Source organism: Triturus cristatus, chromosome 1_2, assembly GCF_964204655.1.
Source record: "Triturus cristatus chromosome 1_2, aTriCri1.1, whole genome shotgun sequence".
In the NCBI taxonomy this organism is placed as follows: domain Eukaryota; kingdom Metazoa; phylum Chordata; class Amphibia; order Caudata; family Salamandridae; genus Triturus; species Triturus cristatus.
Window position 1 is genome coordinate 228,569,326 of NC_140580.1, and position 26,949 is coordinate 228,596,274.

General features: G+C 47.0%; 1 protein-coding gene across 8 annotated transcripts in view; it reads left to right on the forward strand.

The window, feature by feature from the left end:
* Nucleotides 1–26,949, forward strand: part of PDLIM1 (PDZ and LIM domain 1) — a 426,157-nt gene that overhangs the window by 256,971 nt on the left and 142,237 nt on the right. For all 8 annotated transcript variants that reach the window (XM_085603525.1, XM_085603519.1, XM_085603524.1 and 5 more), the window contains exon 3: nt 406–490. In XM_085603525.1, coding sequence (XP_085459651.1) covers nt 406–490 — 85 coding nt within the window. The remainder of the gene's footprint in view (nt 1–405; nt 491–26,949) is intronic.

Below are 26,949 nucleotides of genomic sequence, written 5' to 3' on the forward strand. Positions count from 1 at the left end.
TAAGCAGGTTTTCGATACTAGAGAAATATTATGCAGACCACAGCCTATGAGAAGTGGGTATTTCATATACAGGTTTCTTAGTGCTAAAAGGCATTTTTGTCACAAAACAGATATCCTTTTGTTCAATAGGACATATCGTGTGTAAAACTATAAGTGCAAACACTTTGATTAATAAATGAACAATTTCTAAATACATATCCAAATTTTAATTTGCTACTCTTTTTGATGTCAGAGATTTATGGCTGCTACACAGAATCACTGATTTCACATATTTATGTATCTGGACTTAAGTCACCAGCCAGTTCCTGCATGCCACCGCCAAGAAGCCTCCTGTTGGTGTGTGAGCATTGTAATCCTTCTATTTATTGGTAATAGATTTCAATTATAATTTGTTCCCATCTTTAGGGCTGAATCGAAAATTTGGAATCCACTTGTGACAGAAGATGGAAAAGCGCACCCATACAAGATGAATCTATCAGCTCAACAACAGGTAAATACACCCTTATGTTTTTCTCTGAAATCTGTTTCTATGACAAAACTGAAACAAACCTAGTGTCATATATTTATTGGTGATTGTTCTGGCATCTGGGACCATTTATGAGCAGCTCCATGGTGTTAAAAAGTTACAATAAGAAATGACATTGGGGCAGACAGTTTATAGGATTTATGTTTTCAGATAATTTCCACATGCTCTCAAGAAAACTTGAATTGCATTTTCTATTTTCTGTCATGTTTGTAAGAACAAAAGAACAGGCCTTATATTTATTTGTAGCTGGAAATATAAGAGTCTGTTTTACCCCATCCTGATTTATTCAAAACAGTTTTGTGTCTGCATTTATAGTTAAAAATTGTTGGATGTTATTTGGAGAATGTGGAAGTATTGGGGAAATTACATATGAAATAGTCTAAGGAAGTGGACTATGACAACACAGAAAAAAGTGGTTCTCATTTTGTATTACTGTTTACAGGTGTAAACTAGATCTGTACTTGGGATAGGACCAGCCGAGTATTCTATTCCAGCTGTTTTGGACACCTTTTAATATACATCATTTTGGCTTCTTGGACATTATTTGTGGGCAAGTGAGGTGGAAGATGGCAGATGAGTCGTATGCTATCTACCCGTGAAAGGCTGGCTAATTTCTGGAATGATGAGTGGGTATATATTTGGCGTTAAGGTTCATTTTCAGCCTGCAGTGCAGCATATCTTGTTTAATATGTAAGGGAATATTTGGTTTTACGGAGGGCTGGACTGACTGTCTTGCCACTCTACAATTTTCCCAGAATGCTAGAGGAAATGGCTGCTTTCAGAGATGAATGGGCCACCATGACACCAACCATAATACCACTATGTCCCCATTCTAGCTGCTGCTTCCTGCAACGGGGTTGGTCTGAGCATGTTTACCGAGGCTGATTTTTGTTTATTGTTCAGTAGAAACTTTAATGGTCGTTTCCTTCTTACAGTGTATCATATCCTAATTCATAATTATGATGAACTACTTACGGTACAGAGTAAATAGCAGTTATGGTTAAACAGAGCAGTGGTTGTAGCCACAAATTAAATATTAAAGTTGAGGAAAAACAAATCCAAACCGGTAGTGGAAGATTGGCTACTGTATACGACGGTCTTAACTAAAAATGAAACATTATGTGTTAGAGAATTGATAATATGGAGTGATATAACTTTGGAGACAATGTCATACTTTGTATAAATAAAAAGTAATGGTAGTATAGAATAAAGGCTCTGATGTGTATTTGTCTATGCCTCTATGGCGTATACATTTAGTATTCCATCTCTCTCAAATTTGTGTTGATGTATGTTTTATAAATCCCTAGATCAGGACGTTGCACATTAAATGGTGTTACACATTTTGATCTGGGGCTATGTACAAATGGTCGAAGTAAAAGATAATTTGTTAGCTTATATATTTCCATTGACATGAAGGCTGTGAAATCACCCTCTGTTTTTAATGTTTCTTTTCTCATTTGCAATACAGACCCTGATTATAAGTGGTCTGAGAAATGGGTCAGATTTTCCCCACTCTTGTGATTTACTGATACCAGAGGTACTGATAACTCTGGTGGTGGGGAAAGGTAGCCTATTGATCAATTAGATCCTGGCTGTCCACTTAAAAATGAGAAATTACAGGGGAACCTCTAATTCAGTTCCAGCTCTTCATGAAATGTTTTCATTAGCCAGACCTTCACCCAGCATTTTTGGCTTGTTTGAGCAGTTGATAACTCTGTGCGAAAACAAAAAGCTTTAAATTCCAATTGAGCTGGTAACTGCTTTTACTGCTCACATCAGAGTTTCTTGGCCACTCTTGGTGATGGCCACAGTGTTATGTTTTTCATCGTACTACATGTTATTGTACCAAAAAACAAGTTGAGCAGGATCACAAGGCCCTGTTAAACCTACTAGGTCCAAACAGACTGCCTCAAAAATATATGTGTATATATATATGTCGCACACACAAACTTTTATACTTACCTTAAATAGACTTTCCATGTGTGGTAAAGTCATGTGTGGTAAAGGCATATACGTGGAAAAAATGTGGGTGATAAAGGCACTGTGTGATAATTTCCGCTTTGTAAAGACTGCTTCCCCAAAAAGACACATTAGGAGAAGAACAAGGGAACCCTCAAGGTAATTAAGGACGTTGGGTAACAGTTATGTATGGAAACAGTGGTCCTTAAACAGATTAGATATAAGATAAATATAGATTAGAATCAATGCTATATTCCGAATGTCCAGAAATTGCCTTGGCACGTTAATTAGAATTTCAGAAAGTTGCAGTACGCGTTCCGTATCGACGGTCTAAAAGTGGACTGGGTGGAGATTAGAAGAACCACTACAGTAGTTCTTATCCGTGCTTTAGAAAATATTATCTTGGCAAGATAAAAGGGAGTCAATCAATGTAAGACAGATCTCCGGCGGCGTGATAATACACAAATTCCTGCCGTGTCCTCAGTGGTGCTGGGCCAAGGCAATTTCTGTTAAATCAGGCATGCACCAATCAATGTCCTGATGATGATCCTAATATCCCCGTGAAAGGATCGAAACATCGTCGACCCAAACAAAACAGCTTGCACATTAATCCATTGTGTAAAAAAGTGTACTGACTGTTTTTTCAAGCTTGACACAATTGATACTTTACAAGCTTAAACTGTCTTGCCTGAAATGCCCTTGTTTGTTTTGTAATGTTGATGCTCCCTACGGGATACAGGACTGTGTCCCACGAGAATTTTGTTTTTATATGTGTTCATTGATTTATTACAATATTAAATCGTTTGTCCGGCTGGACATTCTGAATATAGCATTGATTCTAATCTATCTTTATCTTATTGTCATCTAATCTGTTTAAGGACCACTGTTTCCATACATCCCCAAAAAGACACAGCATTTGTGTCTCAGTTCTTTGTTCTGTGTTGAAATCAGCAGAGAATGTCTATTCTTATAGGTTTACTGAAAAAATAATTGTAATTTATTAAAGACAAGGAGGTTAGCGTTATGCATTAAACCTTTCATCACCACTTTAGAGCAGCAACCTTAAAATTTCCAACAGGAGAATGCAAAACTACATCACAAATAAACAGAACAAGCATTGGCATAGCCAATAGGTCTCGCCTTTGGGACCTTATAAATGTTTAGCTATGCAACAGTTGCATAACTAAATACTTATAAGGTCCCAAAAGCGAGACCTATTGGCTATGCAAAGCGGCCGTGGGGCCGTGAAAGTTAAAGTGATTGCGATCACGATCACACATCAAAGCGAAAGTGAAAGTAATCGCGGTAAAGCGCGGCGCGCGCGGCCGCGCACTTGCACTGTAGCTCTAGGCTGGCCTGGTAGCACTTTTTGGAGCCCTCTCAATAAGTCTCGCCAGACCAGCGCATGCGCTGGGTCAGGCGAGACCTAAAAATCAAGTCTATATAGGTCCCTCAAGGTTCCATGTTCTTCCTCTTTTGTTTGTCCTCTTGACTTATCCTCTTCCTCTTGTTCCTCGATAGTCCGACCTTTCACTGAGCTGTAAGAAACAACAGATATAAGTATATTTTTCTTCCCAAAATATAAATACATTACATCCATTTCAGAATAAACTCTTCTTATGAATCTGGGTGGATGAGGTGGGAGAATGCTAGCCTCTTTGTCTTTAATAAAATCATGATTCTTTATTCAGTAAACCTAAAAGAATCTACATTTTATGACAAGACAGAAGGCTAGCATTATGCAAGTTCAAAGTTTCTCAAAGCGCAGCGGGAAACATGATCAATTGGTCTAAAATAGAATCTCCCTAAAGTATCGGCATTAGACCAATCCACTGCCTTCATAATGTTATCCAACTTTCCCCCTGATATAAAGATCAATACCTGCCTCACCCATAGCAGGCCTCACCCATCTTGCAATGGTAGCATTCGTCATAGCCTGATAAGGTTTAACATACGATATTAATAACTGGTCTACTCCGGCACTCGTTTTCTCCAACATACAAGACTCTTATACTTTCACACATCTTACCAGACATAACTTTGGCAAATCATCCAAACTTGGATAAAGGATAGAATCAGACATAGTTTTTGTCCTTTTCAAAATGTTAAACAAAACTCCCATTGGGTGGTATACCTGTTTGATATTTTCAAACCTCCTACGTCTGATACCTCACGGAAAGATGTCAAACACAACAAGGTTGCTTCCTTCCAAGACCCTCTTTTGTGCCTAGGTACTTATTACTGGGCCAATTTTTAAACAGCCTCAACACTAAATCAACATCCCAAAGAGTCTGATATCTCGGTTTAGGACTTCTCTTCAACTTAATCCCTTTCATCACTCTACAAATCAAGGGGGCTCTGCCCACGGAAACTACATTAATCAAAGAGTGTCCCGCAGCAACTGCCAAGTGGTAGCAATTAACCGTCCTGTAAGTCAATCCTTTATGAAATAATTCTGCAAAAGTATTTCTGCCACCTTTTCAGCTTCCACGGGGTCCAAATCCTTCTCCAAGCACCAACATAACCATACTCTCCATGCTCCACTATTTGTTTTATTTGTACCTGGATCCCAGGATTCATCAAGCAAACCTGAAACTGATGCTGAAAGTTTGGTGAAACTGCCTGAATCCCAGAGATGTTCCAAACTAGAAGGTTGAGCAAAATCGAATGCACTAATGGATGCTCGTTCCTTTCTATCCCTCTTAACAAACTTTTCCTGCACTCTATTAGATAGTCTGTTCATTGCCAACTCCAAAACCATAGGGGAACCAAGCATGCGTCTTCCAAAAAGGCGTATCTAAAACTATCCGACATCTCTGACTCCTGCATTGAAGCAGAACTCACTGAGTCACCGAGAAAGGAGGGAAGGTATATGCTCTCATTACCGACCAAATCCTGCATAAACGGATCCACTGCCATAGCCCCTAGATCTGATCTCCAACTGACATAATTGGTTAACTGATTAATCAATCTGGATGCGAGCAGGTCTACCTCCAGAGGACCAAGAAGGTCCTGGATTCCTCTGAAGACAGAAACGTCCAACTTCCAATCGCTGACGTTTGTCTGGTCCCTTGAATGCCAGTCTGCCACCACATTGTGCATCCCTGGAAAATACTCTGCTTTTGAGATCTAGGCAAAAATCCCACATTTCTAGAGCTAACCCTGTCAACTTCTTTGACCTGCACCCTCCTGGCTTGTTTAAATAGGTCACAGCCGTTATATTGTCCATCTTCACAAGACAACACTCTTTGTTTGAAGCTGCAAAAAGCCCTGCCTTCATCTTCAGACAATTGATATGATCCTTCGTCTCTGAGGTTCCAAGGTCCACCTGTCCCTTGTTCTGAACAAGTCGATCCCCAACCTGATAAACTGGCATCTGTTTCCAATACAAAATCTGGTTGAACCTCAAAAATTGCATGCCCATTCAATGCTTGCAAATTCTCCATTCACCAACGCAACTCATTCTTTGCCTCCATACACAGTACCACACTGTCCCCATACCTTAACCCTTGTAGCAAGGCAGTTCTCTCCAACCTTTGCAGAGCCCTGTGATGAAGTGACCCACAAATATCACCTGAATTGAAGATGACAGAAGCCCTATAACACGTGACAAATCTCTTAGGACTATTTCTCTTTTTCGCAACACTTTCTGTATCTCCTATCTTATTTTCTCCATCTTCCTCTGTGGTAGCTGTAACTGACTCTTTATCGTGTCTACCACGAAACCTATAAACTCCATGGTGTGACCTGGAATAAAGATTGATTATGAAACCGAGAGATTCTAAAGGCTCTTTCCCAATGTCAAATGGCCCTTCAACTCTTCCTTGCTCTGGTTCATTATTAATATATCATCCAGATATATGATGAGTCTTGCACCTCTTTCTCTAAAGTAAACTACCACCAGTCTCAACATGTTCATGAAACAGCATGGGGCCGATGAGAGGCAGAATGGTAAACACTGAAACTGGTACAGTTGACCTTTCCTTCTGAACTGCAATAGTTTCTGACTCTCTAGATGAATTGGCATTGTAAAATACGGGTCCTTGAGATTCAATTTGATCAACCAATCCCCCTCTAGCAACATATCTCTTATCATCTTAAAATGATTGTAAATGACAAATTGATTCAACATCCTTAAATTTTTGACCGGTCTCCACCCTTTGTCCTTTTTCTCTGCAAAACAACATACTCACAAAACCTCTCTTGTTGTTGTCCACTTTCACTATAGCATTCCTTTCTATCATCTGATTCACACGTTACGATATCACCTCTTCTAACTCCTTGTGAAAACACAATTCTCTTGCCTCTTTTGCCTAAGTAATCTTTTACCGCAGAAATAACCCATGGGTCGTCTGTTAACCTTTCCCACTCTTCACTGAATAATTTTAATTTTCCTCCAACCCCTCCTTGGGCAGAACCAATATTTGTTCTCATACTCAACTTGATTTGATGTGGAGCCTTGACGTCTGACTCGAGAAGATGTATTTCTTGGTGCTCTACTTTTCTGGGAATGGAAACCGGAAAGCTGTCTGTAATTGCCTCCTTGATATGTTGCACCTTGTGCTCCGAAATATTAGACCTTGAAAAATCCTCGGCTGGGAGGTTGCCCTCTCCTCCCAGTTTTCTCATAAAAACTGTTCCAAAGAACACTCTTCTCATTGATGATTGGGCTTTGTCCAGACTTGTGACGGTCTGGATGTGTTTCCCGATATTCGTTACCATCACTTCTCCAAAAAGGAGACCTTTTGCCTCGTCCGAGGACTCTTTGACACTGAGATCTACCAATTTGGGGTTTATCCTCATCAGGATTAGGTCTTTCACCATTCAGCCAATAGTCCTGCATTGGCATGGTCAATGAAACTAATTGCTTTGGCACCAGCTGCGCAGAAGATGTATATAAACATCTGTCCTCTTTATGTAGGCTTCTTCAACCTGATCAAATATTCTCGCCACTGAACCAAGGGTGCCCAGAAGCTTATCTTGACTAGATTTAAGTGATTTTCCCAAACCTTTCTTTGGGTAGTTGTCTAACTTAAATAAATATGTTATCATTTCGGGGTCAATGTTGGGGTTCATAGTTACTTTTTTTATCGATATGAGGGTGTGAACACTCTGCCATTAGTACATGTCTCTCCTCCTTTTCTAGTGGTTTATGTAGCCACATTTTAATGTATTCTGCTATGTGATCCAAAGGCCACCCCTCTTTGCTTCTGGGTTGCTTGACTTCCTTCCGGTCAAATAATTTCTCCCCCAGAGGATCGAAAACTATCGATCTTTTCATTTCTTTCTTTCTTAAGCCATCATCCTAGTCGTTGTCTAGATCATCTTTCTATTCTGAATCTAGCACATATTCGTCATAACTTTGACGTCCATCCTCTTGTTCAAGCTCATCCGGCTTGTCCTTTTACATTGCAGTGTTAAACTGCCCATCACGCTTATCACTTTGGTCAAAAGATCTCTTTGAGCCACTTTGTACTCCTCTTTCACATGTAGCATGCTTTCTCTTGCGCATAAGTTTACCGCCAGGACCCCTAATAATCTTTTCTCCATCAGAAATGGAGAAATGCTCTTCCTCATCTTGATTCCTTTTCCTGCTCTGTACAGCCTCTCTAATGGAATCTCTCACTGCCTGCTGCAGTTCCTGTGTAACTATGTTCCTTATCTCCTCCTGAGAAGGCTCAATCTCCATATATATAAAGACCTTAACACAACGTAGCAGATGATAAACAAACTTTTCCAATGTGATGGCACAGGTCCCAAAAGTATATTTTTTCCCAAAATAACCTTTTAACTCACAAAATATATATTTTTCCTTAAATTCAGTTTTACTTAAAGAGCAACCGTCACTGAAACGCGCTCCTCACACTGCGCGCAAATCTGTACACAAGCAGTTGCTTGGTTACCAACAGCTGCGAGAGGAACATAAATGTTCTTCACTGGCGATCTCCTTACAGAGAAAACAAGGCCTATCTCCTCAAAAAGAGGAAAAACTTGCCAATTGGTAAGATGCGATGTACCGGCCTCATCCAATATGGCCGCGCATTGAGTAGACTAGTGCAGGTGAAACGAAGTAAGGGCAGACGTTCTTTTCGCTGCATGCGATGAACAACTGAAGAAATGTCCTATTACTTACCGGTAATCTTCATTACTCCGGGTCCCGTAGTCCTCGACACCGTCATGGACAAGTGAGATGTAACTATCTCACTGACAGAAAAAAGAACGAAGGAATGCTGGACCTACCCTTCCCCCTCCCACTGGGAGTACTTAAGGAGTACCGTCCCAGCATTCCTCCTGAAATACCAAGCCCCAATGAAGGCCGGCAGACAGGGAGGGAGGGAGGGAAGTCATGACGGTGTCGGACTACGGGACCCGGAGTAATGAAGATTACCGGTAAGTAATAGGACATTACCCCCAGGTCCCTCCGTCCTCGACACCGTCATGGACAAGTGAGAAATACCAAAGCAAACACCGGCATTCATACCAGAAAACACAACAAACACCAGGATAGCAAACAAACCCAGAGATTTATTGTAAATAAAGCAGAAAAAAACATCAGGAGTGAACAGAGCTCAACACCCCCAATGCAAAACCTCCATCATCCCCCAACAGATTGAGGAGTCGATAATGCCTGATGAAAGTATTAGAAGAGGCCCACGTGGCAGCCCTGCAAATCTCAGAGAGGAACACCCTGAACCTCCGCCCAAGAAGCAGCCACCCCTCTCGTAGAACGACCTTGAACCCCCAAAGGAGGAGGAGAACCAGACAGAGAGTAGGCCAAGGAAATGACTTGCTTCAGCCAACGGCCGATGGACACAGAAGAAGCCTTACCCCCAAGCGAAGCCGCACCAAAGGAGACAAAAAGGGAGTCCGACTTGCGAAAAACCGCCGTACGGTCAAGATAAATGCGCAAAGCCCTGCACACATCCAACTAAGACCACTGGGGACCACCAGGAGAATCCAAAACAGAGCCCAGGGCAGGCAACACCAACTCCTGGCACCTGTGGAATTGCGAAGAAACCTTCGGCACAAAAGAAGAATCCAGGCGGAGCACCACACCATCCTCCGTGAAGGAAAGAAAAGGAGGCCGCGCCATCAAGGCCCCCAACTCCCCAAGACGACGAGCAGAGGTGACAGCCACCAGGAAAACCACCTTGAGAGTGAGAAATTTTAAATCCACCACATCCAAAGGCTTAAAAGGAGGACTGATCAAAACCCGAAGGACCAAAGGCAAATCCCACAGGGGAAAAGAAGGACGAGGCACAGGCCGAGAAACAGTAAAACTGCGTAGAAGACGAGAGACCAAGTCATCAATATCCGAAAGATTCCCCCACGGGGAACGAAAAGCCCGAACAGCGGCCCACTGAGCACGCAGAGTACACACAGCCAAACCCTTCTCGAAACCTTCCCACAAAAATTGAAGGACAACCTGCAAGGAACAGAACAAAGGGGAGACGCCCAACGCCGAACACCAACGATCAAAATTACCCCAATGCCTATCATAAGCCTTAAGGGTAGAAGGCCGCCGGGAACGCTGAAGAGCCACCGCTAAATGCTCCGGGAAACCGCACCGTCTCCAACCCTGCCTCTCAACTTCCACACCGACAACCGCAACCGGAGAAGTGACAGGCACGGGGAAGACCGAAGAGGAGACGGAGACAGGGGAAGAAACCAGGGACCCTGCACCGCCAAAAGACGCACCGTCGGAAACCAGGACCTCCGAGGCCAAAACGGCAGGACCGCCACCACCTCCCGATCCTCCTGACACAAACGGGCCAGAAACCTGGGAACCAGAGCCAGTGGGGGAAAGGCATAGAGGAGACGCGACGGCCAAGGTAGCGACAGTGCGTCCACCCCCCAGCAACCCACCTGCAGAAACCTGGAGCAGAACCGGGGGAGCTGAGCATTGTGCTGGGAGGCAAAGAGGTCCAGATAGGGACGCCCAAACCTCCTGCACACAAGCCGAAACGCAACCGGGGTGAGAGACAACTCCAGAGAATCCGGAAAGCACCGACTCAGGGCATCCGCCACACAGTTGTCCACTCCCCGAAGATGAACCGCCGTCAGAGACAGCAGATGGCCCTCCGCCCAACAAAACAGGGGTACCACCACCGCATTCAAAGATGCTGAACGAATCCCCCCCTGATGAGTCAGATAAGCCACCGTCTCCATGTTGTCGGACCGCACCAACACATTCCGACCTAGCAACAGTCCCCGAAAACCCATCACAGCTCGGGACACCGCCATGAACTCTCTCCAATTGGAAGACCTGCGACTCTCCACGATGGACCAACGACCCTGAAGGGAGTGAGACCCCAAGGTCGCACCCCAACCCAAGGCGCTGGCATCCGTCGTCAAGACCAGAGAAGGAGAAGACTGCAGGGGCAGACCCAAAGACAGATGATCCCTCACAGACCACCAAAGAAGAACCGGGAGGACCACCGGAAACACAGGAATAAGAACATCCAAATCGCGGGACAGGGGATCCCAGAGAGACAGGAGGTACACCCAAAGAGGGCGCAGATGAACACGTGCCCAGGCCACCGTAAAAACTGTTGCCGCCATCAGACCCATAAGACGCAACCAAAGGCGCACCGGAAAGGCACCCCCCACCCAGAAACGACGAGCAAGGGACACCAACGTCACAACCCGAGGCTCGGGGAGGAACACACGGTTCAGATCCGAATGGAAGCGGGCCCCAATGAAAACCATGTCCTGGGACGGCGTCAGTTGACATTTGGGCAAGTTGATCAGGAAACCATGGGCCCGCAACGCCGAGCACACCACCTCCCTGGCCTCCAGCAACAGGACCCGAGATGGAGCATGGATCAACTAGTCGTCTAAGTAAGGGTATACCATCACCCCCTGGAGATGAAGCCACGCGACCAAAGGCGCCACCACCTTTGTAAACACCCGCGGCGCCGACCGGAGACCGAATGGCAACACCATGAATTGATAATGACACCCCAGAACACAAAACCGCAGAAACCTGCGGGACCGAGGATGGATCGGAACATGGTAATACGCATCCTGAAGATCTAGGGTACACATGAAGTGACCCGGCAGCACCAAAGGAATCACCCTTTGCAAAGTCTCCATGCGGAAAGGAATTCTGGCCACCCATTTGTTCATAACCCGCAGATCCAAAACCAAGCGGAAACCCCCCGTGTTTTTGGGAACCAGAAAGATCAGGGAATAAAAGCCCACCCCTCTCTCTGACGGAGGAACCTCTTGAATGGCACCCTTCCGAAGAAGGTCCAGAATCCCGCGAGAAAGATGGGACCGCCTCACACGACTTGAAGGCCAAGGAGTCGGCCGAACACCTGAGTCCGGAGGAGGAGTCGTGAACTCCAGAACATAACCCTGGCGAATGATTTCCAACACCCAGACGTCGGAACAAGACTGAACCCAGGCATCCAGGAAGAAGCGCAGCCGCCCTCCAACCAATAACCCGGGAACCACCGCCAAAGAGTCAGGAACGCGGCTTGGCAGGTGGAGGGGATTTAGCCTTACGGTCCCGACCACGGCCAGAAGCAAACCTACCCTGGCCCCTCACAAACTGTCTACGAGAAGCAGGGCGAAAGAAAGATTTGGATTTAGGAGGGACAGGAGCAGCAGCAGAGACCTTAAAAGAAGAAGAATGTTTTTTCTCCTTAAACAATTTGTGCAGTTTGGCCTCCAACTCCCCCCCAAACAACATTGTACCCTGAAAGGGCAACCTCAATGCGCATGCCTTCTGCGCAGAGTCAGTTTTCCAGTCCTTAAGGACAAGACTGCGACGCGCAGCCACACAAGCCCCTCCGGACAGAGCAGAAGCACGCACAACGTCAAAGGAGACATCAGACAGCAGCTCCACCTGACGCTCAATCTGCTCAAGCAAACCAGAACAGTCCATGGCATTATCCATAGACTGATAGAGAGACTTCAGGTCAGACAGCAGGGACTGCGACACATAAGTCCCGTAGATGCCCACCCTCAAGGCCAGGTGGGAACCAGAATACACCTTACGGAGCGCCACATCCGCCTTCTTGTCAACAGGATCCTTCAGCACAGCGTCCTCAGCAAGGGAAGTACGCCCCACCAAACTAGCCACAAAGGAGTCAATAGGAATCGAATCAGGAAGTTCAGTAGCCATATCCTGCAGAGGATAAAGTTGAGCCATGAATCGCGGAATCAGAATGCGATCAGGATCAGCCCACTCGCGCTTCAAAACATCTTTAATGAAGGGATGGACAGGCACATCGACAGTGGCAGCACTCTGAAATTGTCGCAACAAAGGGCCCCTAGAGGTACTAGGTGCGTCCCCGTCAGGGAACCCCATGTTCTCCTTAACATGCTGCAAAATACTGGGCATAGCGTCCTTGTCCACATATTTGCCCTTCAACTCTTCGTCCCCCAACCACGCAGACTCATCGCCACTAGAGTCCGAGGAAACAGGAGCAGGGCACTTGCGACGGGATCCAACATCACCCATCTCCGTTAAAGTTTCCCTGATCAAGCGCTTAATATGCGCATCAGCAACAGCATCACGGCGCCTGGACCTGGCAGGGGAGGGAGACCTGGAAGCACTAGAAGAAGAGGAAGACCTCTCTCTGTGATGTCGTTTCCTGGAACGTTTCCCCATCGTATATAACGCACCAAACACCGCCAAAACACAAGGAAATAACAACCGCTATGCGGTACTCACCCCCTCTGCTCGATTTAACGAGCCTCCCCCAGCCGGGAACCTCGAGGCGCCTGACTTCCGTCCTCAAATCCAAAAACCGGAAGTCAGGCATGACGAAAACCGGAAGGGGAAGGAGCCACAACCAATAGCGAGGAGCAGCTCGGCCGCGCCCCCCAGCAAGCCCGGCAGCCAGGAGGGGCGGCCATTGGGCGAAGAGAAAGCCAACGCGGTATTACACCGCCGCGCGGCTGAGACACACAAAAAAGCCCGCGCCACTCCCCCCAAGCCCGGCAGGGAGGGAGAGGCCATCCACGGAGGTCCGCCGGCACCAGGAAGAACCAGCAGCCCCCAAGTAAGTCCAGAAACAAGGCAGGAGCGTCCTGCTCCTGCCGCGTCCACACACTGTCAGGATGACAGAAAAAAGAACAGGAGGAATGCTGGGACGGTACTCCTTAAGTACTCCCAGTGGGAGGGGGAAGGGTAGGTCCAGCATTCCTTTGTTCTTTTTTCGGTCAGTGAGATAGTTACATCTCACTTGTCCATGACGGTGTCGAGGACGGAGGGACCTGGGGGTAATGCTTTGCTTAAAAGTAACCAAATGCTGCGCGCGTGGTGCATTTCAACTTAACAGTATTTTTATACTTTAACAGAGAAGCTTTCTATTATGACATTCATTAATTATGCTTTCCCTTACCAAAACTGTCTTTTTAAACTGAAAGTACACTTATACAAATAAAGATTAATCAATATTGACCTATTATCAAACCCATACATTGGGATTACACAAATAAGGTACATGCCGATACAAACACAATCATTACTTTCCCTATAAACAGGACATGTCTAAGCAATTTCTAAAACCTTAAATTAAATTAATAATATATTAGAAGAGGCTCTCAAGTAAAACGTAGCTGCTCAGAAGCAGCAAACCGAAGAGGAAGAACATGGAACCTTGAGTGTTCAGTTTATTTGATGTTGTTTTGCGTTCTACTGTTGGAACTTTTAAGGTTGCTGCTCTGAAGTGGTGAATAAAAGGTTTTATGCATAATCCTAGCCTCCTGTCGGGCCATAAAATTAACATTTAGTTTCTAACAGTGAATTATGAGTGCCCTCACCAACCGCTTTACATGGGGCTGTTTACTGGGTTTCTGAACCTAAGCTACTGTTCAACTATCCTATCAAAATAAAAACTCCTGGTCATCTCATGATGCACCACATTTTCCTGTGCTTGCAAGACAACTAATGATAACAGCTGCTTCAGGATTCAATTTTAAGGCCTGTATAGAAACACTGTTGCTTCTATTTTATTTCAATATGTTTTGGCTGCATTTGGGTTTGGAGTACAGGGCAAAACAACATCACAACATAACAAATGCATTGTTTCCAGGCTGCGTCAGGACAAACGGAACATAAAAGTACACAATATACCATTAAAATAGAAAGAGATAAACGGGAGAAAAAGGGGAACAGAATACCAGACTAGGAAAACATGAAAAAACAAGGATTAATGCTCTTTAAAAAAAAAATGCAAATTTTTGCATTAGGCTTGAGAATTAAATAATTCACAAGACGCCCCCTTAGGGCTGTTTTATTGCCGAGTGGGGTTATTGATTATTCCAAAGAGATTACTTAATTTTAGTTTCAGTAGCGGCCCATGATTATATTGCGTTGCCGGGTGTTTAGTCTAAAAGTCTTGCCTTAACGACTATCTTGATTGCAGTTGCAGTAAAGTTACCTACTCAATGAGTAACCAAGATCTCAGTGTTGGCCTGTACAGCTCAGAGTTGAATTTCTGCTGCTTAATGCTTTGAAAAGAGAGCCCTGTCACAAGACCCTTTTATGTTTGTGGGGTCAGGGACACCAGGAAAGTCTTGTCCGTTATATACAATTCATCTTCTTCCCTTTTCTTGAAGTAATCCTCGTTTCAAATGTTTTAAGCCTCCAACTTGCTAATGATTTCTCTCCGCATTTATTTGCATCGCTGCTACAGCAATAGATATCAATGATGGCAAGACCTCACGCCTGCAACTTCTCCTTGTCCGCCGCCCTTCTATCCTGCCCTGCCCTGCTATTCCTTTCCTGTTGCTTCACTGGTACCCTTTTTTGTCCTAATGAGGTTTGAGTTCTGCTGCCAGCAATCTCCTGTTCTTGTGCAAATGGTACAGTAGTCACTGCCTAGCTCTGCGACCTCATCCTTACTCAAAATTAGTTTGGCCACCCACTTCCTTGGTGGCTTACTCCGAGCACCTACAGGTCTCAGAGGCAGTCATTTCCACATTTCCTATGCTATGGATGCAATAGCCCCACTGAAGCACCTTCATTTAGTATCCACTAAATTAATATACAAATGACTAAGCGACATGCTAACTCTTGTCTAAAGTCAGAAAAAAAAAACAAAAGTCAGAAAAATGTAAGTGACGTGAACGCCACATGGTATGCATTGTATAGTATGGTATGGTATTGAGATGGTTAAAAAGGATGCACACTTATTTATGACGAGCCTTGGTATTGTATGGTATGGTCATGGAGTGAGTGAGGCAAAGGCACACAGATGGAGAGTGGGAGGGAGCAAATAAATAAGCACAGATGAACAGAGGCCAACATGAAGTACTATCTACCATGTCTGCTTTACAACTAAAACAGCAAAAGCCAGAAAAATGTTAGTGACATGCGTATTCAATATGGTATGCCCGATGAGTATATGGTATGGTATGGCCTGCCATTTTATAGTATGACATGGTATTGTAAGGACTGCCGTTCTATAGTATGGAATGGTATGGTATGGTAACAGAGAGAGAGGTCAAAAGAAACAGTGAGTGAGGGTGGGAGGCAAAGGCACATGGACGAAAGCTTGTAAAGGCAACACAGACAGACGAAGGGAGAAAGGGCAACACAAAAGAATATCATGTCTGCAATATAACCAAAACAACAAAAGTCAGAAAAACTTAAGTGACGTCCATTCCGAAAATAAACTTTCTTAACTATGGTAGCATTTTTGAATCAATAATAAAGATAAATATGCAGAGAGAGGGGTCAAAATCAATGGTGACTAAGGGAGGGAAGGGGGCAAAATCATCACGGACAGAGGGAAAGTGTGTTGGAGGGAGGGGGGCATAGGCACACGGATAGAGGGTTGGAGGGAGGGAGTGGATAAAGGCAAGACAGACAGATGGAGGGAGAGAGGGCAACACGAAGGAATTTCATGTCTGCATAAAGCTAAAACAACAAAAGTCAGAAAAATTTAAGTGACTTGGGCACCCTGAAAATAAGTATTCTCAACTATGGTGCAGCATGTTTGAAGCAGTAACAAAGACAGGGAAATGGAGAGAGGAGTCAAAAGCAACAGAGACGGATGGTGGGAGGAAGGGGGGCAAAGGCCGCATGGACTTAGGGAAGAAGTATGGGAGGGAGGGGGCAAAGCAGAAGGGGGAGTGAAGGAGCAGGTAAAGGCAACATGGATGAACGGTGGGAGAGCGGTCAACATGAAGGAATATAATTTCTGGAGTACTTCCTCACATATCACTGTTATGGATTGTTTCCTCACAGATGCAGTATTATGGAGTGCTTTCTCCAAAACAAAAAAATAGGGTAGCATCAAAGCGCAAGCAGTAGAAGGACACTCCGTGAGAACGAAAGCAGTTCTTTGGCCATGCTCCATGGTAGGGACAAACACACCAAGAAGAAATAAAACCAGCAGATGCTAACTCAACAAAAGCATGGAAATAAGAGGAATGATGAGACCAGCCACTGGTAGGCAATGGATGTGCTCTAAGCACTTTAAAGTTAAAAAACAATGTCTCACAAGCTCTTGCAATGTCTCAGGCAAAACCTAAAAAAGGAAATACTTCAATGCCGTAGCAGGCAAACAGGCATGGAATAGCTTTCTTTTGTTGGCCACATGGCTGCTGGTTTTGTGCTACCTCCGGTAATCTGGATGACACTCAGCTGCCTACCCTGCAGATCCACTGCTTGGCATTTCTTTTGGACCATTTCTGGTTCTTCTGCCATGATTCTCCCTTAAGCTGCCTTCTTCAATTAGCAGCTTGAGAGCCCCTGCTGGTCAAATTATCCTGCGTTTATCCCTCCTTTTTTCACTCTCTTAAAACTGGTCCAGTGGCAGGTCCCTTTGTTTCGACGTTACGCTCCTTGTTTCTATTCCTTGCTGTGTTGTGGTTATCTAACTACCCTGAGTACCAAAGTCTCTAGTGACCTAGATTTGAGGCCAAAGATTTATTTATTTAAGATCTGCTGATTAGAGGCAGTAAATAAACACTAGCTGAATGCAGTTTTCCTTTATTCATTATCAGACATTGTATTTATATTTCCAAATTGCTATATGTATTGTATTGTAGTTTCAATTGTATATATCTTCATAACCTTGATGATGCACCAAAGCACATTTGCGCATGGGCTGCACATTTCTTCATGGGAGTGTTTTGGATAGAAGTGTGCAAGTCTGTTGTTTGTCTATATAGGTAAGGTTTAGAGTTATGAGTGAGGACCTTAATACAACACTCATTCCAGAGGCAAGGCATATCATGTCCAGGGAACATGTACCTTTAAGTAAGCATAGGTGTGGGCAAAAATGATGAGCTTGTTGGGGCTCTGGGTACCATTCATTTGGTTGAGGTCTGTATTAAACCATGCCGACTATATGCAGAGTAAAACTGCTCAGATCTCAATCTTCCATTAACTATAGTGAATTTGGTGAAGTATATACTGAGGAAAAGTAGAAGAGCAACCCTTAGAAATGGGATTGTTCTACTGAAATTTGACCCCCAGACTATCATGGTACAAGCATATTGAGTCAAACAAAGGTATATAGTTCCTGTGAAGGGATAAGGGTCTACCAGGAGACAAGGTGGGGGAGTACTCCCTTAGGAGCAAGGGCCCTCACAAGAATATCGAGGACCGAATATCAAGGAACAAAATATCGATAGATACTTCCATATATGGAAGTGTAGATTTATAATTCCTAACTCCATATCTATGTATTCTATGTATCTTGGAGGGAGGAAGGGAGAGAGGAGGAGGGAGAGGAGAAGAGAGGGAGAGAATGAATATATGAGTTAGGTATAGAAAATCTAGTCTTACTTGCATGTCGATATTTTTTTTACATTTTTTATTTTCTATATTTTGGCCTCAATTCTGGGTTCCGTAGAGATTATGGTGTTGATATTCAGGGTTCACTCTTAGGAATGGGCACTATACAGCCATCCAAAGGGCCGAACTGGAAACCAAAAGAAGTCCTGGCAAATGTTGTCAGGCCAGCCCCATACTGCTTGTAGCGAGCAATCGCAGCAAGAAGAACCACCTGCAATGCTCTAGTCCAATGTATTTTAAATTAGTGAATTAACAGATAGAAAGAACATCATTGTATTAAAGAGGGTCCTGTCCAGTCCCAGGAACACACTAAGGGCAGTAGTATAGCAATGGCGTGCTTCAAAACCCTTTGTTTTTGCGATTGGTTTAAACGTTCGAGTGACAGCCAGAACATTTCACGGCCCCAGTACCAAAATCAGCCCACCCATGCACCAAAACCTCCAACCCTTGCAGCCTCCTGAGTAAATGCCCAGTGCCCCTTCCACAGCATGGGCTCTGATGGCAGAGAGCAACCCATAGGGATGGTATTAAACAGCCAGTGATGTATGTTGTTAATAACGTGTTAAATTATAGCAACAGTGAAAGTGCAGGAATCACAGCTGATGTGGTCCAGTAGCGTCGGCAGGTAGCGGGGAGCTGGTGTCTCCCGGAGTGTGACGGCGGACTTCGCAGGGAGGGCTTTGGCTTTTCCTCTCCGCACTCTCGTGGCGGTGCAGGAAGCCTGCGGTGTCGGGCCCCTTCTGTGGTGGTGAATCGCGGTGTTGGACCCGGACAGACCACCTGGCGACATGGTCCCGCCAGATGCCTACAGCTCAACAGTTGGTCATGGGCCGGCTACCGAACACGCCAAAGGAAAGCCGGATGCTGACTACGGGCTCGGGCCACATGGCGGAGAGCCGCGAAGGGTGCGTTGAGCCTCAGACGGCGGTGCTGGCGGCGAAGTTGGACACGGTGCTCGCCGCAGTGGAGCGGATTGGCTCCACACTGGAGCAGACGAAAGCGTCCCTAGAGTCGCGCATCAACAAGGTCACAGTAGACTTCACCCTCCTTCATGCGGACCACCGCAAGCTGGCGGACGTGGTGGCCCAGCAGCGCCAGACCCTCCAAGACGTCCAGCCAGTTGTGAACAACCACACCGCCACCCTGCAGGACTTAATAGACCGCGTCCACACGCTGGGGGATCGGGCCGAGGATGCCGAAGGGCGCTCCCGGCGCAGTAATATCAGGGTGGTGGGTCTGCCGGAAGGCGAAGAGGGACGACAGCCGGAGCAATACGTCGAGGGATGGCTTTGAAACCTACTCGGCCCGGAGCTGCTTTCTTCGCAGTTTGTGGTGGAGCGGGCCCACAGGGTCCCAGCGCATCGGCCCAGGCCGGGGGCCCGACCCCGTCCCTTCTTGTTTAAACTCCTTAACTCTCTTGACAGAGATGTGGTGCTCCGTGAAACCAGGAAGATGGGCGCAATTCAAGTAGGAAGTGGACAGGTGCTGTTCTTCCCAGACTACACGGCAGGGGTTCAAAAGCGTCGGAGCAACTACCTGGCGGTGAAGCGCCGCCTGCGGGACCTGGTGTTTCCGTCACGCCTCAGAGTGGTCACAGAGGAGGGGACCCGCTTCTTCGATGCCCCATCAGAGGTTTGGGACTGGCTAGAGGAGACCGGGCGCAGTGATGGGCAGAGACCGCCGGATTCGGAGTCTGGCAATCACCGAGGGAAGAGGCCCCGGAGAAAGAGGAGGAGAGGGTCCCATAGAGATGTGGGAATGGGCCTGGGGGTGGCTCCTAGCCCAGAGCGTATACGTCTGGAGCGCCAGGGAGCGCTGGCGGCGGTGGCAACACTCGGATCTCCTGATGGTCGGGGAGAGGCGGACGCTCACAGGCATAGCGATCCTGAGACCAGCGGCTCGTCTTCTCCATCCACCACGCTCTCTGAAGACCAGTTGATGCCACTGGTGACCCCCCAGACCTCTGAACAGATCATGTGAATTGAGAACGTTGTTGAGATGGTACCCACTGCCATGCACGTCTTTGAGAGACAGACGACGAGATCCGGTGATCGATGTTTAGAGACCTAATGTGTAAAGTGAGAGGCGCTGTGTGAGGATGGGGAGGTGTCTGACTGGCAGCTGTGCGGGGGAGGGGGGTTGCGAGTCCCGATGGGGGGGGCCCCCGGGAGGGAGGGAATGGCACACCAAGTGATATCTGCAGCTGGAGGCGCAGGTAGTAGAGGTTAAGACCCCCTCCGATGCCGGCCCATGCCCGGTCACGGGAGACATCCGCAATGCGCACGCGAAGGCACCACGGCGGAGGGGCAGCTTGTGGCAGCCAAAGCCACGTACACACAACCCCGTTAGCCATTTCCTTGGCTTAGTTATTCATCATAGGCGTTAGCTTGCAGTTTCGACGAATGCCCGCACCGGGGTTTGCCCTGACAGTATATCGGCCTTGTTGTTAAGTTTGCGTGCTTGTCCTCGCGTAAGGGTTTCTTTGTTTTGTTGTTGTTTTTTAATGCAGCGCTCCGGATTGACTTATAGGGATCCTGTGCCCCATGCTGGCTGGGTGTACCCCTGCCCCGCCACCTATCCACCATACGATTGTTCCAAATGGCCACCACCAATATAATCACATGGAATGTCCGAGGCATGCACACGCCAGCGTGTAGATACTCCGTTTTTGCTTATCTGCAGAGACACAAGGCGGCCATAGCTCTCCTTCAGTAGACTTACATGACTCAGGTAGAAATAGATCGGTTGCGCGTCCGCTGGAGGGGACAGGTGTTCGGCACCACTTACTCAGCGCGAGCCAGGGGTACATTGGTTTGGGTGCGGGCGAGCATCCCGTTCACGTGTATGGAGGTGCTGGTCGATTCGGCCGGGAGATACACATTAGTGCACGGGCGACTTAATGGGCAACGTGTGTTGCTAGGTTCACTGTACGCCCCGAATGTTGAGCAACCATCATTCCTTGCCTGTTTGTCTACGGTGTTGGCGCCTTACGCGGGTCTCCCTTGGCTACTAGGCGGGGATTTCAACTCGGTCCTAGACGTGCACCTAGATCGGTCTTTCTCTCTCCTCTGTGGTACACAGGTAGGCTCGAACGCGCAGGCGTTGACAGACTGGATGTCGCGCTGGGCTCTACTTGTTGTGTGGCGCAATTTACACCCCAAAGACCGCGTCTACTCATATTATTCGGCAGTATACGACCTCCATGTGCGTCTTGATAGGGTGCTGAGTTCCTATCCATTACTTCCCCTGTTAGACCAGGCTGAATATCTTGGTCGGACGCACTCTGATCACAACCCCCTCAGGTTGTGTCTTCGGTGGAGCCCTGACCGTCCCCCGGTTCCTACGTGGCGCCTCCAGTTGGTGGCTCTGGAAGATATGGAATTCCGCGCCTCTTTAGGCACCGCGATAGAGCAGTTTTTCGACCTCATCGAGGGCACCACGAGCAGCGAACTGATAGAGTGGGACGCCCACAAGGCCTGCATCAGGGAACATTGCTTGGGCGCGACGTGGAGCATCCACAAGCAACTCATGATGTCACTTGCTGCCTTAGAATCCCGCCTACTTTCGTGCGAGCGGCTCGGGGAGGGCGGTGGTCGGGACTCAGACCAACTGTTAAGACTTCGGGCGCGCCACGCCGAACTGTTGGAACGCCTGCGTTGCCACAACTATGCGGCACATTCGGCCCGAGTTCATGCCACATCCGATAGGGCGGGAAGAGTGCTGGCCTGGCTGCTTCGACGGGAGGCTGCTCACACCCCGATTGGCGCTATACGTGGGTCTGACGGATCGTTAGTGTACACGCAGTGGGAGATCCACCAGGCGATGACGGCGCATTACGCATCTCTGTATCGGTCGGCGGGGTGCCGGCAGGCACACGACCTAGACCGGTTTTTGAAGGCTGCTGGCCTGCCCATGGTTCCGGATATGCACCAGGAGTCACTTGAGAGCCCCCTCACTGCGGACGAGATCAGGGATGCGGTTACCTCTCTGGCAGCTGGGAAGGCGCCGGGTCCCTACGGGCTGCCGGCGGAGTATTACAAAACTTACAGGGAAACGCTGATCCCCAAAGTTCACACTCTTTATCTGACCACTCTTGAGGAATGTGCCTTGCCCAGGTCAATGCGAGAGGCCTATCTGGTTTCCCTGCTCAAGCCCGGGCGGGATCCCACTCAACTGGGGTCTTACCGCCCCCTCGCCCTACTTTACACGGACTATAAAATCCTGGCGAAGGTGTTAGCGGAGCGCCTAGCGCCGGTGGTACCAGCGCTGGTGCAGGCAGACCAAAATGGCTTTGTACCTAAGCGTAGCACTTCGCTTAACCTGCGGCGGTTTTTTCGTGTAGCGACAGACAGTGTCCAGCAGTGGCCCTGGGCGGGTTGCCTGGTTTTAGACCTTGAAAAGGCCTTTGACTGTCTGGAGTGGGGATACTTGGTGGCGGCTTTGTCACGCTTCGGGTTGGGCCTCGGCTTCCTTCAGCTTGCAGCCCTTCTATACAAGGATCCCACAGTGAGAGTGAGAACTGGGCTGTACATATCGGACGCCATCCCTATTGGCCACGGCACCAGGCAGGGGTGTCCGCTTTCTCCTCTCCTGTTCGCGCTCGCGATGGAGCCACTGGCGGCTACACTTCGGAGGGGGCTGGATGACGGCATTCCGCTGGGCGACGCGACGCACCAAGTGTCCCTCTATGCGGACGACCTGTTGGTCTTTGTCAGGGACGTGTCTCGCGTCCCTGTCGCTGTGGAGCGCATCCTGCTGGAGTTCGAGGCCCTCTCGGGACTTCGGGTGAATGCTGCTAAGTCCTGTGTCTATGTGATGTTACTAGTGGCGGCCTATAAATGCTATCGTCGGTGTCTCCGTCTCACTCGATGTAGGATTCCTTATGCCCCGTCTATACCACTCGAGGGCTCCCCTAGTGGGCAGGGGGTGCTTAGTGCGTTGGAGTTGGAGGACTGGCACGCGGCTGACGTCCACACCTTAGGGGACCTCTACCGAGATGGGACCCTTCTTTAATTTACTGCCCTGGCGGAGGAGACGGGACTGGCTTCGGGCCACTTTCTCCGCCACCGGGCTCTGGTGGCGACGCTGGCGGACCATTGGGGAGACCTAAGGGAGGAGCCAGAACAACATTTAATGGTACAATACCTACATGTTATGGGGCGGGGGAGACACCTGGTTAAATGGTTTGCGGCGTCTCTGCGCATGCACACGGCGGTGAGTTTGGCGCCATTACGTGGTGAGTGGGAGGTGGATCTGACTCGTCCCATGACTGACAAAGAGTGGGACGGGGTACTGCAGGGCCCGAGGAGAGTACCCAGGAACATGCGCTTTTGCCAAATACAGTTCTTCATCTTACACAGAGCATACCTCACGCCCGCTTCTATTAACAGGTACTTTCATCGCACGGATGCATGCTGCCCCCGCTGTGCGGAACCGGATGCTGACGTGATCCATGTGTTGTGGAGCTGCTCTGTATTGAGCGCCTACTGGCAGACGATACAGGAGGCACTCCACGAGTGCACAGGCCGTGCCATTCCATTCGAGTGGTCAGCCTATCTACTACACCTTTTCCACAGAACACCTTCCGCAAAAGTCACCTCTAGATTCATAGACCTGGGGCTGGTGGTGGCGAAGCGGCTTCTTACTAAACGCTGGAAGGCGGATACCCCTCCACACACAAGGGCATGGCGCGTCTCCTTCCTGGTATGGGCGAAGGCGGAGGGAGTGGCTCTGCGGAGGGAGGAAACGTTGGGACTTAGGTTGACACCCATAGCGGCCCAGTGGGAGGCGTTGTTGCAGTCCATGCTGCGGTCGGGAGCGACTACCACGGAGGTTGGTGAGGGACATGCTGAGGGAGCCGTCCTGGGCGGTGGGGAGCTGACCTGTCCGGCAGAGTGCCATGGCGCAAGACAACGTAGCTTTAGTTGGAGCGGCGAGGCATAGGAACGCACGCAGCACAGTCCGTACACTGTCTTGAACAGGGTGTGCGGGGCTGGAGAGGAGGTGGCCCAAGGGGCGTTGGGAAGTTAATGCTTAGACAAGTACCGGGCACTGCTGTTGTTGTCATCGCTGTTGGTTCGCAGGGGCAATGGTTACCCTACTGTGTAGTCTTTATTATTGACAAAACCATTGGTTATCTGTTTATGGAGAAACACCAGGGGAAAGTGGGTGCAACAGTAATATGTTTTACCTTAGGATCACCCTGACCGGATAAGGCTTTAAGATGTAAGGCGGTTTAATAGTTGAAGTTGCTGCCGCGGAGGCCTTCATTGTGATAAGTAACCGAGAAATGCACCCATTCTTATAGTTATTTGTATGCCAGTATGAATATTTCAATATAAGTCAAATGTAGCTGCGCATTATTCTGCTTCACGATGTATTGTATATCATTTAAAACTCAATAAACAGATTTCTAAATAAATAAACAGTGAAAGTGCAGGAATCAATTACAGCCATCTGAGTTGCAGTGTGCAACTACGTTTCCACTCAGGGTATTACTGTACAGGTATAATCAATTCTATCACTAGGACTTTCTTTAAAAGAATAAGATTTGTTCTGCCCCAGTACACACCCTATCCAGCCTAACTGACTACTTTTATTGGTGTTAGGCACTACTATCAGTTTTTTAGCCACTGTCCCGTTTCTAAGCAAATCTAATTTTTCAAAGGTCACTTGAGTCCCTCTACATGCCTCTACCTGCGATTGATGCATTATATCCATCATAAGCTAAATAAGTCGAAACTTTGCAACTCCGAGAAACACTTTAACTCACCTGCACTCAAATGTTTGCACTAATTGAAGCACACTATCAATCCGAGAATTTTAAGGACATCAAATTAAATGGTTGAAATGAGCGTATCGCACTCCACCACATGTGGCTTAAATATGACTAAGGTTTCACTCGTTGAATTACACTGTGCATACATTTGTTTAAAATGTGGTTCTATCAAATTTGTAGAATTGTATTTGATGTTGTTTCACTGAACATGTCAAAGCGACAGTTCCCATCACCATAGCTGCGGCGCATTGAGACAGTGGACCAGTGTGTGGGCATGACAAACCTTGCCAGAGCCTGGCCTATTTTTAGTCCTTGTATCCCTCCCATTTCTAACGGAAATCATTTCAACAGTCCCAAACACCACACCCGGCATGTGTTTACTGATTGTGAGAACTATTCCTGCACCTCTTTTTTTGCTGCAATTCACCACTATGACTAAATACAATTAGACTGGAAGAGCTAGTTTCAAAAATAATACATGGAGAATTCTGTAAACCAGATAAAGCAAGGCTATTTCCAGGATATGATCATTTAATGGCTAAGCCAATGTATACAGTCTTAAACATATTCTCCGCACCTTTTATAAGGACCGTCATTGGCCAGACGCTCCAGTGCGCTATCTATGTAGCAGTAGATAGTATACATGAGTTACGAAACAAACAGCTCTCTTTATTAATCAGAAATGGAAGAATACTTGGGAAGAACAATAAACGGAGCAATATGCTTTGCAGCCATGCCAGGATCTGTGCCAAAAAAAGTTGTGTGCCTATTTAGAAACTCTTTAATTGGCATAGGCCACAAAGATTCCATGTTTTTTTTTTTACTTGACATTGGTAAGGCAGTTGGTGATGTGGACTGTTTCTGTATGCAAAACTATTCCTGGAATATAGGTTATCCTCTTGACCATTACTTGTGTCAGAATTTTGTTTGTGACAACTTTGTTGTACTATTGTCGAAAATATTCACGAGCAAGATGTCTATAGTCCGTCCTTTAGTTTTCGCTACAATTGGATCATAAGCAGACATCAGAATGGCTGCAGGTATGTCTAAAACATTTGACTATAACCGGGGAAACGGAAAATTTTCAACAGAGATCTAAGTTTTATATATTTTATGCAATGCAATGACGGTAAAGTTGTGCAAGTATTATGATAAAAGTGTGAGTTTTAAAACAAATGGATAAGAAACACAAACTTGTGATGCAAGAACAAAGAATAGAAAAGTGCCTGTTCTCACTAACCTTGTGCACAGATCCAATAGCAGCAATGCTCTTTTCTGTCTCCCACTGCCCCTGCCCCTGCCAATGACCCTAAACGAGAGAATGAAGCTCAGTGGAACAAGCTGGGGAATGGGAATGGGATAAGAAAGAAAACAGAGACACAGAACTCCACACTCTGCCTTGTCATTTTTGGGTGTCAACAAGGTCTACAGGCAGTAATAGATCTCTATAAGATAAAACAATATCTTTATAAATGTCCATTCACTATATTAAGCTGAAATAAAATTGTGACTGGATATACCCAAGCATTTGCTCTGTACAACTAACTCTCTGTACGGGGGCGTGTCCTGACAGCAAGGCCGGCTAGTCGCATCTCTGCGTAGCTCCTACCCTGTATGATATTATCCTATGAAATCCTGGAGGAATCAAAATTCTTTCATAAGGAGTTGGCGTCGGAGCCCCCCCCCCCCCTGCCCCGAGGGACCCTGAATACGAGAGTGGGGACAGTCTGGGACTGGGGAAGACGTCTCTGGAAACCCAGTGGCGCTGCGGCCTGCCTGCCTAACGATGGCGGCGCCTGCCCTTGCCGGGGGATCTGATGCCTTTGAATAGGCCGATTCTGACAGGATCCAGCGGGGAGACCCTGGTCGGAGACCCAGCTGCAGCTAATATCCTTGCTGCATTGATCGGGAGTCCTGAGG